This window comes from Poecile atricapillus, chromosome 25, assembly GCF_030490865.1.
Source record: "Poecile atricapillus isolate bPoeAtr1 chromosome 25, bPoeAtr1.hap1, whole genome shotgun sequence".
NCBI lineage: Eukaryota > Metazoa > Chordata > Aves > Passeriformes > Paridae > Poecile > Poecile atricapillus.
This window is the reverse complement of record NC_081273.1, coordinates 4,494,079-4,508,412: the sequence shown is the minus strand read 5'-3', so window position 1 is coordinate 4,508,412 and position 14,334 is coordinate 4,494,079. Positions and strand designations below refer to the sequence as shown.

Sequence of the window (14,334 nt, the reverse complement as noted above, 5' to 3'; positions counted from 1 at the left end):
GCTGTCTCAGGTAAAGAGGACAAGCATGAGCTCAGGGATTTGCTACAGAGAACCACACAGAATCAGGCCTGAAACATTCAGAGCTCCTTAATCAAGTTCTGCCTGGAAAATCTAATATTTGGTAGCAAAAGAGACACAAAATAGGTGCACCCAGAGGGTATTTGTGACAAACTGCATTGATCTCCTCCTTGACTATTTACTCAGACAGTAAAGTTGTTTATATGCATTTTTTTTTTCCACTTGGGTCTTCTCTTTGTGGAACCATTAACAACAAGAACAAAGGTAATAAATTTGAGCACAAGTGTTATAGAAAAGCTCAGGGGGTTTTAAGTCACCAACCCTGGGTTAGTTCAGGCTTTCCAACAGCATCTTTTCCAGATTGGTGGTGTGGCTTTACCAAAATGAGCAGCAACCTTTTCAAAGTGTTCCATTTTTTGGGACAAATCTGTATGTCCTAAAAAGCCCACCCTGACTGGAGGCTCTGTCCCGCAGGATGGTCGGTGAGAGCATCTGGAAGATCTTGGAGACCCACAGCAACAAAACCAACAGCGTTTTGAAGGTCCTCAAGCCCGACTGCTCCTACCAGGTGAAGGTGCAGGTGCAGTGTCTGAGCCGGGTCTACAACACCAACGACTTCATCACGCTGCGGGCGCCCGAAGGACGTAAGCAGAGCTGCTGCTCCCACCAGTGCCTGGCAGATTCCTGCTGCTTTGGGCTAAAAAGTAGAGCTATCCCTGCTCTGAGCAAAAAGGGTCTTTCCATGGGCTTGGGAATTGTGCTGGACTGGGAGAAAAGGCTATCCACCCCTTTGTCCTGATTTTTCAGGGAGATGCTGCTTTTCCCTGGGCACACCACTGTGACTGTCACTGATATTTCTCTTTCTCTCACCAGTGCCAGATGCTCCCCTCAACCTTCAGCTGTCTCTGAAGAAAGAAGAGGAGGGTGTGGTGATGGGCTGGTGGAGTCCCCCCGTGAACGCCCACGGCCTCATCCGGGAATTCATCGTGAGTCCTGCTGCCCACTGGGGCTGAGCCCAGCTCGGTGGCGTGGGGACAGCAGCACACAGCCAGCTGCAGGGGGAGGGGGGCCTGGAATGGGATAATTTGGGGAGGAAATCTGCTGGGAACATCAGGCAAGTTGGGAGAAGAAATGCTGCCAGCTGTAGGCAGCACCACAGCCCTCGAGTTCTTAATTTCTCCCTTTTGGAGAGGTCGTGCTTCTTTCTGCCGAGGTTGTGTCTCAGAGGCACCTGCTGACCTGTGGTATTTTTGAACCCTCATGTCTTATTTTGATGCTCCTAGGTGGAATACAGCAGCAGTGGATCCAAGGAGTGGTCATCCCTCAGAACCAACAAGAACTACACTGAGATCAAGAACTTACAGGTCAACACTCTCTACACAGTCAGAGTGAGTATTTCCAAAGCTCCCTCTGAGTATTTCCAAAGCTCTCTCTCATTACTGAGTGGCCCAAGTCCTGCCCAGCCAAGAACTTGCTAAAAACCATTTTGTTAAAAAACCATTTTGTTAAAAAACCATCTTGTTAAAGCCCTGCCCTTTAATGCCAACCCACACCACTGCTGCTAATGTCTGTAGTTCCAAGGGCCTTGGTTTGCTCCTTTGTCCCAGAAGGCCAGGCTGGATTATAAAATCCTCCCTGCTAATTGCCCATTCCAATGTCACTGCAATTGCACTGGATGTGGGCCAGAGATAAATTTGGTCCTTGGTGTATCGGTGGGAAAAGAAGCAGATCTGCCTGTGGGGAATGTCTGCACAGGGGAGAGGCTGAGTAATTATAGACAGAAGTAATCAGAATAGGAAATGAAAGTCTGCACAGTGAGCCCTGGGAAATGTGTGCTTTGCCATTGTCCATCCTCCTGAGTTCTTGGGGAAGTTCACTGCGAGGGGGGATAAACCCCCTCCTCCAATTCCGTGTTATTCTCACAGCTGCTTGGAGGCTTTCCTCCCTGCTTCTCCTTCCCAATATAATCCATTCCCAAACAAATCTTTGGAAGCAGATTCAGGGCTTGCATGGACTTCCCTGGCGTGGTTCTCACCTACTTCATGGCCCTGGAGTCCCAAGCTCCTTATCTGGATGGACTCCTGGAAGATCTCATAAGAGAGCAGTTATCTGCAAAGAGGCTGCACCTCCCTCCTCTTAGATTCCTTTAATTGACTTTAAGCAGTCGGCTTTATCTCTGCTTTAAGCATTTTATTGCCAAGTAATTAAGCTTTTGTTTGCTTCCAAGTCCTTTTCCCAGGAGCCCCGCCAGGTCCATAACCTTGCTCTAACCTCCTGCTCTGTTTGCTCTGCTCCATGTGGCTCATGTTCCCTCTCCCTCTCATTTCCAAAGGTTGCTGCAGTGACCAGCAGAGGGGTGGGAAACTGGAGCGAATCCAAATCCATAACCACCGTCAAAGGCAAAGGTAAATGTTGTTTTGGTCAGCTCAGAGAAGGTGACAAAAAAGGCAGAGTATCTGCCTGAAACATCAGCAGCAGCATCCAAAGCCACCTCCCTGGTCTTCATTCTCCCTGCTGAGCCTTTCACACTGCTCACCAGCTTTGCTGTTAAAAGTGACCTGTAAAAAGTGACTTTTTCACTTTCTGAGCTGCCTCAGAGTTCAGTGCCATGTCTGGAGGGGTCACTGACTCTTCCTCTGCGCTCTGTGGCACAGGGGATGGATGTGCTGCCCTGGAACTGAGCAAAAGCCTGTCCCCTCTCTCCCAGGCTGCAGACAGATTCCCTCAGACTTTTGTAGGCCAAATCCTGCCTCCAGCCAGACAAGAAATTACCAACTCCATCACTCTCACTCTAAAAGAACGCTGGCTCATCCTTCTCCCTCTTAGGTCACAATTATTGTGGCTCCTCCTGCAGGTTTAGACCATAAAAAGCAACCACAGCTCCCAAGAACCATCACAGCATCACAGTCTAACAGCAGATAAATTTCAGCAGCAAAGTAAATAATTTCCTTCCCAACCTGTTGGGTTTTTTTTTGTTTTTTTTTTTTTTGCTTAAGAAAAGCCTTTTGAAGTAGTCTGTATTCATATTCCAAGTTTTTCATCCATACTTACATCCCTGCACCAAAATTATCTGCTAATTTGTCACATGAAAGAAGGGAAAGAAAACACCAGGCTACTCAAAGTGCAGGATCCAGATAATGTGAATTACCTGATGGTTAGAAAAAGGGAGGTAAAAAGAACAGAAACAGCTTTGACTTCAGGTTTTGCATGAATGTTTGGCACCGATAGCTCCTGACCTCCCTCAGGAGCTGTTAACTGGGATAGGAGCTCACCCTACTGAGCTCAGAGGGAAATCCCTTTGCCCAGACCCCTCCAGTTCCAGCCTGCACTGAGCAAGGCACAGATAAAGCAGTTTTTACGTGGTGGACCTAAAAAATGATGTCAGTGTCTTCTCTGAGGGGGACATGTCCTGTTCTGGGAGCTGGGTGTTGCCACACAAAGCTTTATTTTATCTGTCCCTCTCAAGAAATATTTTTACTTCTTTGTGCTGTACTAACAGGTTTTTTCTTCTTTCCTCCCAGTCATTCCTCCCCCTGTCATCCACATTGAGAGCTACAGCGAGGACTCCGTAAGTTTCAGCCTAAAAATGACCACGAATATCAAGGTAAGAGTTTTTCCCTTTCCATCTGAGCTGGGTAAATGGTGAATAGTTACCAGTTACTTCACACCAAATCATTTCTTACTGCTCCCAAACTGCCCCGGGGCTCTTAATTGGGATGGAAAATACAATGCAAAGACTGTCAGGGGTGTGACAGTAACCCTGGTGTGCATCAGCTGAGCTGATGGCTCTGTGTCCTTGGGCTGGACAGGTCAGTGGCTACGTGGTCAACATCTACTGGACATTTGATACCCACAGGCAGGAAAAAAGGACTTTGGTCATAGAAGGAGAAAAGTCCATCCAGAAAGGTAAATTCTGCTCAAAACATAAAGTTTTGCTTTGGTCAACACTAAGCAGAAGAATTTATGAGAAGTTATAGGATTATTTTTTTATTATTATTATTTTCTTTTTCAGCTAGTAGTTTTTGTTTAAATCTGGACAGGACAAAGCAGCAAATTATCCGTTTTGAGGACCTGGAGATTTCAAGCAGATTTGGGATTTACCCCCAGAGCTGCACCAGTCCTTTCTCATCACATGGGGTTTTGTTTGTTGTTCCATTTCTGATCCAAAGGGAGTAGAAACAGAACAAGCATTTCTTGGGCTGGTGTACAGCACATGTCCCTGTTAATAACATTTCTGGTTTGGGAAAATCTCACTGTGGAGATGGGAAATCATCTGGAAAAGCACTGGGTTGGATTCCAGAGTCCCAGGTGCTTCTGTATAAAGGAAATCACTGCAAAGCCATGAGAGTACAGCCCAGGAGAGGCAGGCTCCTGTCTGTTTGCTGATGCTCACCCTTCCCTCCTGCTCCCACCCCGCCCTCACCTAATAGTGCCCCTTTCTCTTCTTGCTCAGTGGCCAATTTGACAGCACACACCCCCTATGAAATTTCTGCTTGGGCTAAGACGGAGCTGGGTGACAGCCCTCTGTCTTTTGTGCATGTGGTGACCAGTGGCACAAGGCCTGCGTCCCCAAGCCTCAAGGCCAAGGCCATCAACCAGACGGCCGTGGAATGCAGCTGGACCGGCCCCAGGAATGTGGTAAGGCACCAGCCCTTCCCTCACCAGCCACCCTGGGCTCCAGCTCAGAGCCTCAGAGCAGCACACAAAACCCCTGGAATCGGGATAATTTGTCTGGATTGAATTCCAAGGCTCTGAAAATGTTGGGGGTAATGAGGGGAAGAACCTCCTGCCTTTTAAATAGAAGCGAAGAAAGGCTTCTTGTCTGTTTGTTGCAGTGAGAAGTGGCTTAAACACAGACAGCACAATGCTCCAGCAGCCTTTCAATCAACTGCTGTTACTTGAGCTGAGCTCAGGGCTTTGGGTTGGGAGTTCAAAGGCAAGTGGGAAGATTGATCTTGGGCAAGACTGAGGGAAAAGCACGAAAAAGGGTCCAGAGGGAAAAGAATCTTTGCTTCATGCCCCTAAAAACTGACAGCCAGTGGATGCTCTGGGCCACACCAAGCCCTGCACCATCCCTGCTGTGCTCTCCCTCCTCAGGTCTACGGCATCTTCTACGCCACGTCCTTCCTGGAGCTGTACAGGAGCCCCCACAACAGCACCACCAGCGCCCACAACATCACGGTGCTGGTGCAGCGGGACGAGCAGTACCTGTTCCTGGTGGGCTCCCCTCCTCCTGCCCCCTCTGCCCGCCCCTGGCTCCACCAGGACACAGCCCTGACCTCTGTGCCTCCCTCCAGGTGCGGGTGATGTCTCCCTACCAGGGGCCCCCCTCTGACTACGTGGTGGTGAAGATGATCCCGGACAACCGGCTGCCCCCGCGGCACCTGCACTCCGTGCACACCGGCAAGACGTTCGCCGTCATCAAGTGGGAATCGCCCTACGACTCACCCGACCAGGATATGGTAACAGAGCCTTCTCCTGTCCCTGTGCACACAAAGTCCTGCCCCCAAGACAGATCCTTGCCTTCCTTCTGCTGGAGGAAGCCTGAGATCATGTCTATGCTCCACATAAAGTCATCCTCAAAGTGTTGACACCTCCAGCATCTTCGTTTCCTCCCTACTGGCCATTAGCTCAGGACTGAAACATTTAAAAAGAGCCAGGTCTGGGATATCTGTTGCTGACCAAGTCTTTAAACAGCCCTGGGCATGTGCCAAAACACCATTCTGGGCTCTGGCTCTGCCCAGGAGGGCCAGGCTGGGCTGGGCACTGCCCCCTGCCCCAACAAAGCCCGGTTCTGTTCTCTGCCACCCTGGAATACACTCAGGTCTTGCTCCATTGAAGGCCAGTCATTTTCTCAGCAAGCTTTCCCCTCCCACTCTGCTCCAGAGACTTGAACAGCAAAGATTTGGAGGTATAAACCTTCCCAGCAGAGCTGGAAACTCTGACAGGGCAGGGGTCTGCGTTGCATCCTTGTGATTCACCAAGAAATACAACCTGAGGTTTTCCTCCTGCTCTCATCTGTTCCACTGACTGCATTTTCTGTATCAGTAAATGCTGATTTTGGGCAGAAATCCAGAGAGAGAATTGAAATTTTGCTTCCCAGGCTTTCTGTAAAGCACAGCCTTGGTTTAAAGCAAATTTTACCTGTCCTGCCTAATGTCCTACCACTGCTTAGCTGAAAATCTGCAGGAAAATGAGATTTTTTTTTTTTTTCCATCCATTTCTTCCCCCTCCAGCTCTATGCTGTGGCAGTTAGAGATTTGGTGAGGAAAACAGATAAAATCTACAAAGTGAAAAGCAGGAACAGCACGGTGGAGTACACCATAAAGAAGCTGGAGCCAGGAGGGAAATACCACGTGATTGTCCAGCTGGGAAACATGAGCAAGGAATCCAGCATGAAAATCAACACAGGTAAGGGACACACCACCCATCCTGTGCTGCCTGGAGGCTGCAGAAATGTTCCTGCTGCTCTTGGCCCTCTCCCACAGCCAAAGCCCAATTTTGGGAGGCCTCCCAGGGGAGGTGATTGCACCCAAAAACAGCAGCAGTGGAGAGGAAGCTTCTCAAATGATATCCAGTATTTTTCTCCTGATAAACGGAGATGGGAAGGACACCAGCTTGTGTACACACATCATCAAGTGCCATTACAGCCCTACTGCTAAAAAATTCCTCCCAGCTTCCACACCACAGCATCCTCTCCTCCAGCACATCCCTTTTCCAAGCAGAGTATCGTGCTCATCCCTAAGAAACCCCACTAAGTTTCAGGAGTGACTCCATTCCTGTCAGAGGAAAGTGCCACCAGTGCCACAACCTCACCTGCTGCCACTTCTTCCCCTTTGCAGTCCCCCTGTCTGCACCAGATGCCTTAAAAATCATCACTGAAAACGACCATATTCTGCTTTTCTGGAAGAGTTTGGCGTTGAAGGAAAGCAATTTCAATGAAAGCCGGGTGAGTTTTGCTGTGCCTCCTGTCCTACAGAAAATCCTGGAGCAGAGTCAGTGCAAGGCTCCTTTCACAGGCTCTGAAATCCATCCTGTCCTTGGTGAGCCCTTTGGAGGAGCTCACTAAAATTCCTGTCATGGCTGAGCCTCTGAAGCTGACAGATCCAATCAGTCACCTTTTAGGAACATAATTACCCTGCTAGAAAAGGACAATTGTCCCATGTGTGAAAGGACTGGGAATAGGACACTGCCCTGCCATGCCAGGAAGTCTGAAAGTTGTTGTTTTTCAGACTTGGGTAGAAAATCTGTGAAATGTCTGTTAGAACATGGGTAGGTGAAAAACTGCACCAAAAAAGCCCTCACCCTCCTGGACTCTGTGCTTGGGTGCTCTGGGGTGGGTGCTAAGGACAGAGTGAAGCAGCCAAACCAAACCAGAGTCATTTGGGCTGGGAAACACCTCCAAGATTGGGTCCAAGCTGTGCCTGATGCCCTCCTTGTCACCAGCTCAGAGCACTGAGTGCCATGTCCATGACCATGGGGTCTCTGACCCTTCCTCACAGCCCCTCCAATCTTTAACAACCCTTTCAGCAAAGAAATCCTTCCTGATGTTCAACCTGAGCCTCTCCTGGCACAGCTTGAGGCCATGTCCTCCGCTCCTGTCACCTGGGAGAAGAGGAATCTCTCCTCCCTGAACTGGCCAAGGTCAGTGCACAGCAGCAGGGGCTCCTGGAGGAGGCTCCTCATTGCTCCCTCCCAGCTGACAGCCCAGCAGAGTTCATCAAAGCCAGATCCAGGAGGAAAACCAAATTTCAAAGCCCTTTTGGAAGGAGCAAACCCGCCCTCTGCAGCCGAGTGATTTGGGGTTTGTGTTTCCCTCAGGGCTACGAGATTCACATGTTTGACAGCTTGATGAACATCACAGCCTACCTGGGCAACACCACAGACAACTTCTTCAAGGTGTCCAACCTGAAGATAGGCCACAACTACTCGTTCAGCGTGCAGGCCCGCTGCCTGTACGGGGGGCAGATGTGTGGGGAGCCGGCCACGCTTCTCTACGATGAGCTGGGAACGGGTGAGTCCCTCTTTCACAGAACCACCAGCTTGGAACAGACCTTCAAGATCCAACCCAGCCCTAACACCTCAATTAAACCACGGCACCAATCTTTTTATAAACACATCCAGGGATGGTGACTCCACCACCTCCCTGAGCAGACCATTCCAACACTTTATCACTCTTTCTGTAAAAAACTTCTCCCTCACATCCAACCTAAACTCCGCTTGGTGCAGCTTGAGGCTGTGTCCTCTGGTTCTGCAGGAAGAGACCAACCCCACCTGCCTAAAACTCCACCTTTCAGAGCTGTAGAGTGATAAAAAGTGGTGTTTTCTCCTCATCCTCCTTAAAAAACACTCAGGGAAGCCTCATAAACTCTTTAGGGATGTGCTGCTGGTACAAACAGCACTTGTGTCCCTCCCTCCCCAGGTAAAGACTCCTCTGCCGCCAAATCCGGCCGAGGCACGGACGTGGCTGCCATCGTGGTGCCCGTGCTGTTCCTGCTGCTGGTGACCCTGGGCATTGGTTTTGTGCTGCTCTACATGAGGCACAGGAGGCTCCAGAACAGCTTCACTGCCTTCGCCAACAGCCACTACAGCTCCCGCCTGGGCTCGGCCATCTTCTCCTCGGGGGATGATCTGGGTACGTGGCCCCCGCTGGCATCTGGGGACAGCACTGGGGATGTGGCATCAGGGCAAGAATTGATTCTTTGTCATGGTTTGGGTCACTCTGGCACCTCAATCTCCCATCAATTTTATCTAAGAGTACACATCGTAGAATTACAGAGTAGTTAAACTTGGGAAAGACCTTAAAAAGATCGCCAAGTTCAACTGGCAAAAGTTTTCCCAACCAAACATTTTTATCAAATTAAACCCCTCCTTCCAATGCAAATCACTTAAAAATGCATTGAGGATGTGAAATCAGGGCAAGAATTAATCATTTTATTGTGGTTTGGGCCACTCTGGCATCACAATCTCTATGGGTTTGATCCCAGAGTACAAATCACAGAATTATGGGGTGGTTAAACTTGGAAAAGACCTTTAAGACCATCAAGTTCAACTGGAAAAAGTTTTCCCAACCAAACATTTTTATCAAATTAAACCCCTCCTTCCAATCACTTAAAAACACATTGAGGATGTGAAATCAGGGCAAGAATTAATTCTTGATCATGGTTTGGGCCACTCTGGCATCACAATCTCTATGGATTTGACCTAAGAGTACAAATCACAGAATTATGGGATGTTTAAACTTGGAAAAGACCTTCAAGATCATCAAGTCCAGCCACCAAAAGTTTTCCCAACCAATATTTTAACCAAATTAAATTAAATAAAGTGCTGAGGGTCCCCTAACAGCTCTCTTTTGGGTTTCTTTTCCAGGAGATGAGGATGATGAAGCCCCAATGATAACTGGATTTTCAGATGACGTCCCCATGGTCATCGCCTGAAGCGCATTTCCGACTGTACAAAACCAAATGGTGTAAATATTTTATTTGATAAAAATAGTTGATTGTTTATTTTAAAAATGCACTTTGAGTTGCAATACGTTATTTTTATATGGGCCAAAAAAAAGAAAAAAATAATAATAATTTTAAGAATACACTTTGTAGTAATCAACTGTGAATTGCAGACTAGGTTGGTTGAGTAACAAATTGCTTTGATTTAACATTAATTTAGTCTTACAAGGCTATGCTTGCTGGGCATGCTTTTAAGTCTGTGAGATACTTTCCGTTGACTAAATTGGCTACTCATTTTATTTTTCTAAGACAAGAATAAATTTATTTAAAAAAAAAAATAAAAATTCAGGAGATTATATATGTAGAGAGAGATAATATAGTCCCTGAAGGTTTTGCTTTTACTTTAGGACTAAAAAAAAAAAAAAAAAAAAAACCAACAAAAAAAATTCCTTTGGACTTTGTTTTATATGAAAGTATTTTTGTTGTGTTAATTTATTGGGAAATCTGCTGTGGAACAGATTTCCAGAGTCGTCAGACATTGTACACATTCTCGTGTAGAACATGTGCCACTTTATCGTGCAAGGCAGTCCTATCTTGGCATCCCCATCATTGTCCTTGCCATGATAATAAAACCCCTCATTTTCACAGTTTTTCTCCCTTTTAAAAGACTCAATCTTTGAGTGATCTTAAGGCACAGCAGCACATTTTTTTAGGGGTGAGTTTTAACTTCCTGCTGCTGTGGGAAGTCAAAAATATCCCCACACTGAGATGTGCTGCCCAAACCCCTCCTGCTGCTGCCCCTGCCCATCACACAGGGCTTAATTAATCTGTTTAATTAATCTGGAGCTCACCACCTCCATGTCACTGAAACAAAAAATTGCCACTTGCACCTTAAAACTCATGTCCCAGGTATTTTTTGGATACCTCTCCTCCGTGGAGCTTCCCTCAGACACCAGCACGGTGGAGGGATGGAAGGGGGAGCCTCCAGTGTGTGCAAATCCAGATTTTCCACACTCACACGGAGAGATAATTACTGAAAATTTAAATTAATTTAGCCCACAGCAGGGATCTGATGCTCCCTCATCGGAATTTCCAAAAAAGCAGCTGTAGTTTTACCTACAGCTTTAGAAATAATATAAATACACACACACACATAGATGTTATTTTCTCATCTCACATTCCCAGCAGACACAATACTGGCTGCAGAGCCAAATGCAAAAAGTCTGCTTGCCACTGTTTGGAGCTTTGATTTTGTGACAGCAAAACATGAATTTCACCAAAAAAAAAAAAAAAAAAGTGAACCTCACCACTACCTGCCAAGCCAGGAGCACGACAGGAGAGGATGTTCAGGGCTTTCCCCTGGCCGTGCTCGATATATGCAAAACTTCTCACCAGGAAATACAGCACACTGTCTTGTCACACTGTTTTTGTGAAAAACAAAGGTATTTTTGCTGTGTAAATTAAGTTATAATTGCAGTCTTCCTACAGATGAAACGAGAGAGGCCAACTATGTTTTGATACGCGACTGATCCGTTTAATTTCGCAATAGAAAAATGTATAAAAAAAAAAAAAAGTTGAAGTCTGGATGGTTTGATACTCTAGAGAAATACTGACTCTATTTTCAACTACTGGTGTTAGCATTCCCAGTGACAGATTCCCCCCTCCCAAGCTGGGACCAAACTAGAATCAGATTTTTATAAGTAGCAGCAAGCTCGCAGAGTTGCAATATTTTTACCTTGTCAGTGGATCAGGTGCTGTTCAGGAGTTGAAATTTTGAGTAAAATCAACCCACACAGCTCAATTTGCCTGGAGTTACAGCTACACAGAGAGACCAGACTCTGACCCAGAGGCTAAACCAGTCTCAAAAACATAAATCAAAAGATTCTATGCAGGAGAGGAAGCCTAAAAACAGAGATAAAGAGTATTCAACCCTTTCTTTAGAAAGTAATTTTTTTAACACAGATGACTAAAAGCTACGATGTAGCATCCCAAAATCTGGTGCCTCTCTAGTGGGGGTTAGGGGTGGTTAAATTCTGATATTTTACTCCCCCAGGGTAAATCCTGCTGCAGTAAAAGGAGCAGAATTTAGAGTCCAGCCCATCTCTGTGTAGCCAGATGCCAAGGCAGACCCTTGTAACCAATTTAAATCCTGCAGAAACCCCTTGGCTGGAGATTTCCAAGCATCACCCAGGGGACAGGTCACTCCTGGCCTCTCTGAACGGCTCCTGGCTTGGGGACACTCATGCAGAGCAAAGCATTTTGTACCCAAAACCCAACACTCCTGGTTCACTCCCAAACGCAGCGTGGGCAGAGCAGAGCCCTCTGTGGAGTCACCCCTGCGTGCCCAGGGGTTTGGGGACACTGCAAAGCCCTTGTGGGGACAGCACTGGCACTCAGAGCTGTCCCCAGCCCTCCCCTTCACTGCAAAAATCACCACTGTGCTCTCAGCAAAGCAACTTTCACAGGGCTAGTGTATTTTATATATAGAAATAGAGAAGTCTGGGCTCCAGGTGGGGAGTAATCGATGCAGTTCTGGGGTAAATTGTATATTTTTATGAACTTTTGAAGCACGGAATCTTGTTCACGGAGACATACAGGGGGTGGGAGGGTTCTGCTGTAAATATGGTAGGTGGATGTGGATGTATATTTTGTTCTGGTTTCATTTCAGTAGCCTTATGTGATGTGACATGACTTGCTACCCTAATTTTCGGGAGGTGATCTGGGTTTGCTTTATAGGAACCCAGCAAAATGTTTGGATCTGTATGGAAAACAAAACAAAACAAAAAGGGTATGGAAAATACCCTGGCTAGGAGGAACTTCCACCAGTTAATTTGTGTTTGCACCCATTTCAGATGCCCATGGGTACTCTCAAGTCCATTTGAACAAAAGACTAAGGTCAAACACGAAAATCTGTTGAGATTTTGGCCATGAGGCTTCTTTTGCTTTGGCTCAGTCTTTTTGTGAGGTTTTCTTTTTTTGAGCTGGGGGTTTGGTTTTTACAAGGAAGGACAAGGAGGTACCATTTCCCAGGCTGGCGACCTATTAAAGGTTAAAAAAAGGCTCTTTTCAGTCTGAATAAACCCCATCTCTGGGTTGCCAGCCCTGTAAAACTCCCTGAACCCAGCAAGAGCAGAGCCCAGGCAGGAAGCAGCTGGAGCAGGAGCTTCCAGCCCCTCTGGGGTTTGGCTGGGGTTTTCCTGTACCCCAGGAAAACTGCAAGAGGATTTCAGAGAGGGGTGAAATGCGGGCTGAAAAGCCCTGCAGGTATTTCATGTGCAGGAGAGCTGCGAGGTCAGGCCTGGCTCACCCTGCCCTGGCTTGTTCCAGCTGCTCCAGCGTTAGGAGACAGCTGCAGGCTCAGCCCTGGGAAAAGCCTCTTTTCCTTGGAGCCAGAGCAGGTCAGGGAGATGTTTGGGAGCTCAGAGCCAGCAGGAAGGGGAGAGCAGAGAGGCAGAGATGGCTGCCAGCATCCACACCTTGTGGCCAAAGGGGATTTGTGTTTGATGGCCACCTTGGTGGTCACCACGTTATTTCACTCCTCCTGTTTCCAGAGTCACTGAAACCTCACCTTCCCCACCAGGGAACCCCCACCTGAGCCAAGGAAAGTCTCCCTGAGCAGAATTCTCATTCCTGGCAGGGCAGAGCTCAGTGTGAGCATCTCCACGCTTAGAACCAGAGTATATTGAAAGGCAAACTTCACCTACTCGCTGATGGAAAAGTAAAATGTCATTTTTTTCTGCAAAAAAAGAACCTTTTCTGAAACAGCTTTCAAGTCTCCTTCAAATGGACTTGAGAAGGGAAATGGTGCAATAACTCAGCTACTCATGGACCCCAAGAGCATCTTCATCCCTGGAAATAGCTGTAACATTATGATTAACCCTTCCAAACTTGCATCAGTCCACAAGCAGCCAGCCTCTAATAGAGGTAGTGTCACCTTTTAATCAGGTTCTTTAAGTGAAGTTTAATGTTACATTATTTGAATTGCTACTCTGTGTCCTTTATTGGTTTGTTTGTTTGTTCTGTTTGTTTTCATTCACTGATTTCTGCTATATATTATTGCACAATTTTGAAGGAATTTTTGTCCATTTTTTTTCCCCCCCCCCACTTAATGATAATAATAAAAATGGATTGGGTAAACAAAGTAGTTTCTGAAATTGTTTTCCAGCCTCTATGTGTCTAGTGCAGGAAAAAGGAGACTTTTCTGAACATATTTTTATTTTAGAAAACCAAACAGGATTATAGAATCACTGAATGGTTTGGGTCAGAAAGGACATTAAAGATCATCTAATTTCTGCCCCCTGCCATGGCAGGGACACCTTCCCCTGTCCTAGTTTGCTCCAAACCCCATCCAGCCTGGCCTTGGGCACTTCCAGGGATCCAGGGGCAGCCACAGCTTCTCTGGGCACCCTGTGCCAGGGCCTGCCCACCCTCCCAGGGAGGAATTTCTCCCTGATATCCCATCTAACCCTGCCCTGTGTCAGTTTGGAGCTGTTCCCATCCTGTCAGTGCTCCTGATCAAACGGCAGGGACAGGACAAGGGCGATGGGAATCAGGAAAATCGAGCTTTGTGCCATGGGAGCAGCAGATCCTGAGAGGTGCCACCCTCATTCCTAACGCAGTCACGTCTGCCTGTCCCTTCCCTCAAGGTCACCAACACCCCCAGACACCAAACATCATTTCCAGCTTCACCTCCACCTTCCCACAACACCACCTCAAGCCTTATTCTCCGTGCTTAAAGCCCTTTTCCAGAACAGCCCCGCCCCAGCACGAGGTGTGTGCAGGTACAGCCCAAATCCAGCAGGATTTCTCCTGGCAGGGAAGGTAATGAGCAGGCAGCAGCATCCTCACACATCCCTCATTTCCCAGCCCG

General features: G+C 47.3%; 1 protein-coding gene across 2 annotated transcripts in view; it reads left to right on the top strand.

The window, feature by feature from the left end:
- The window catches only part of SORL1 (sortilin related receptor 1), a 46,975-nt gene extending 33,370 nt beyond the window's left edge, over positions 1 to 13,605 (top strand). For both annotated transcript variants that reach the window (XM_058857088.1, XM_058857089.1), the window contains exons 35-48: positions 493 to 662; positions 892 to 1,004; positions 1,302 to 1,406; positions 2,351 to 2,423; positions 3,540 to 3,622; positions 3,828 to 3,924; positions 4,472 to 4,656; positions 5,116 to 5,235; positions 5,316 to 5,480; positions 6,255 to 6,429; positions 6,861 to 6,967; positions 7,840 to 8,032; positions 8,441 to 8,653; positions 9,388 to 13,605. In XM_058857088.1, the coding sequence (XP_058713071.1) occupies positions 493 to 662; positions 892 to 1,004; positions 1,302 to 1,406; positions 2,351 to 2,423; positions 3,540 to 3,622; positions 3,828 to 3,924; positions 4,472 to 4,656; positions 5,116 to 5,235; positions 5,316 to 5,480; positions 6,255 to 6,429; positions 6,861 to 6,967; positions 7,840 to 8,032; positions 8,441 to 8,653; positions 9,388 to 9,455 (1,867 nt within the window). In that variant the 3' untranslated portion in view covers positions 9,456 to 13,605. The remainder of the gene's footprint in view (positions 1 to 492; positions 663 to 891; positions 1,005 to 1,301; positions 1,407 to 2,350; positions 2,424 to 3,539; positions 3,623 to 3,827; positions 3,925 to 4,471; positions 4,657 to 5,115; positions 5,236 to 5,315; positions 5,481 to 6,254; positions 6,430 to 6,860; positions 6,968 to 7,839; positions 8,033 to 8,440; positions 8,654 to 9,387) is intronic.
- The last annotated feature ends 729 nt before the right edge of the window (positions 13,606 to 14,334 follow it).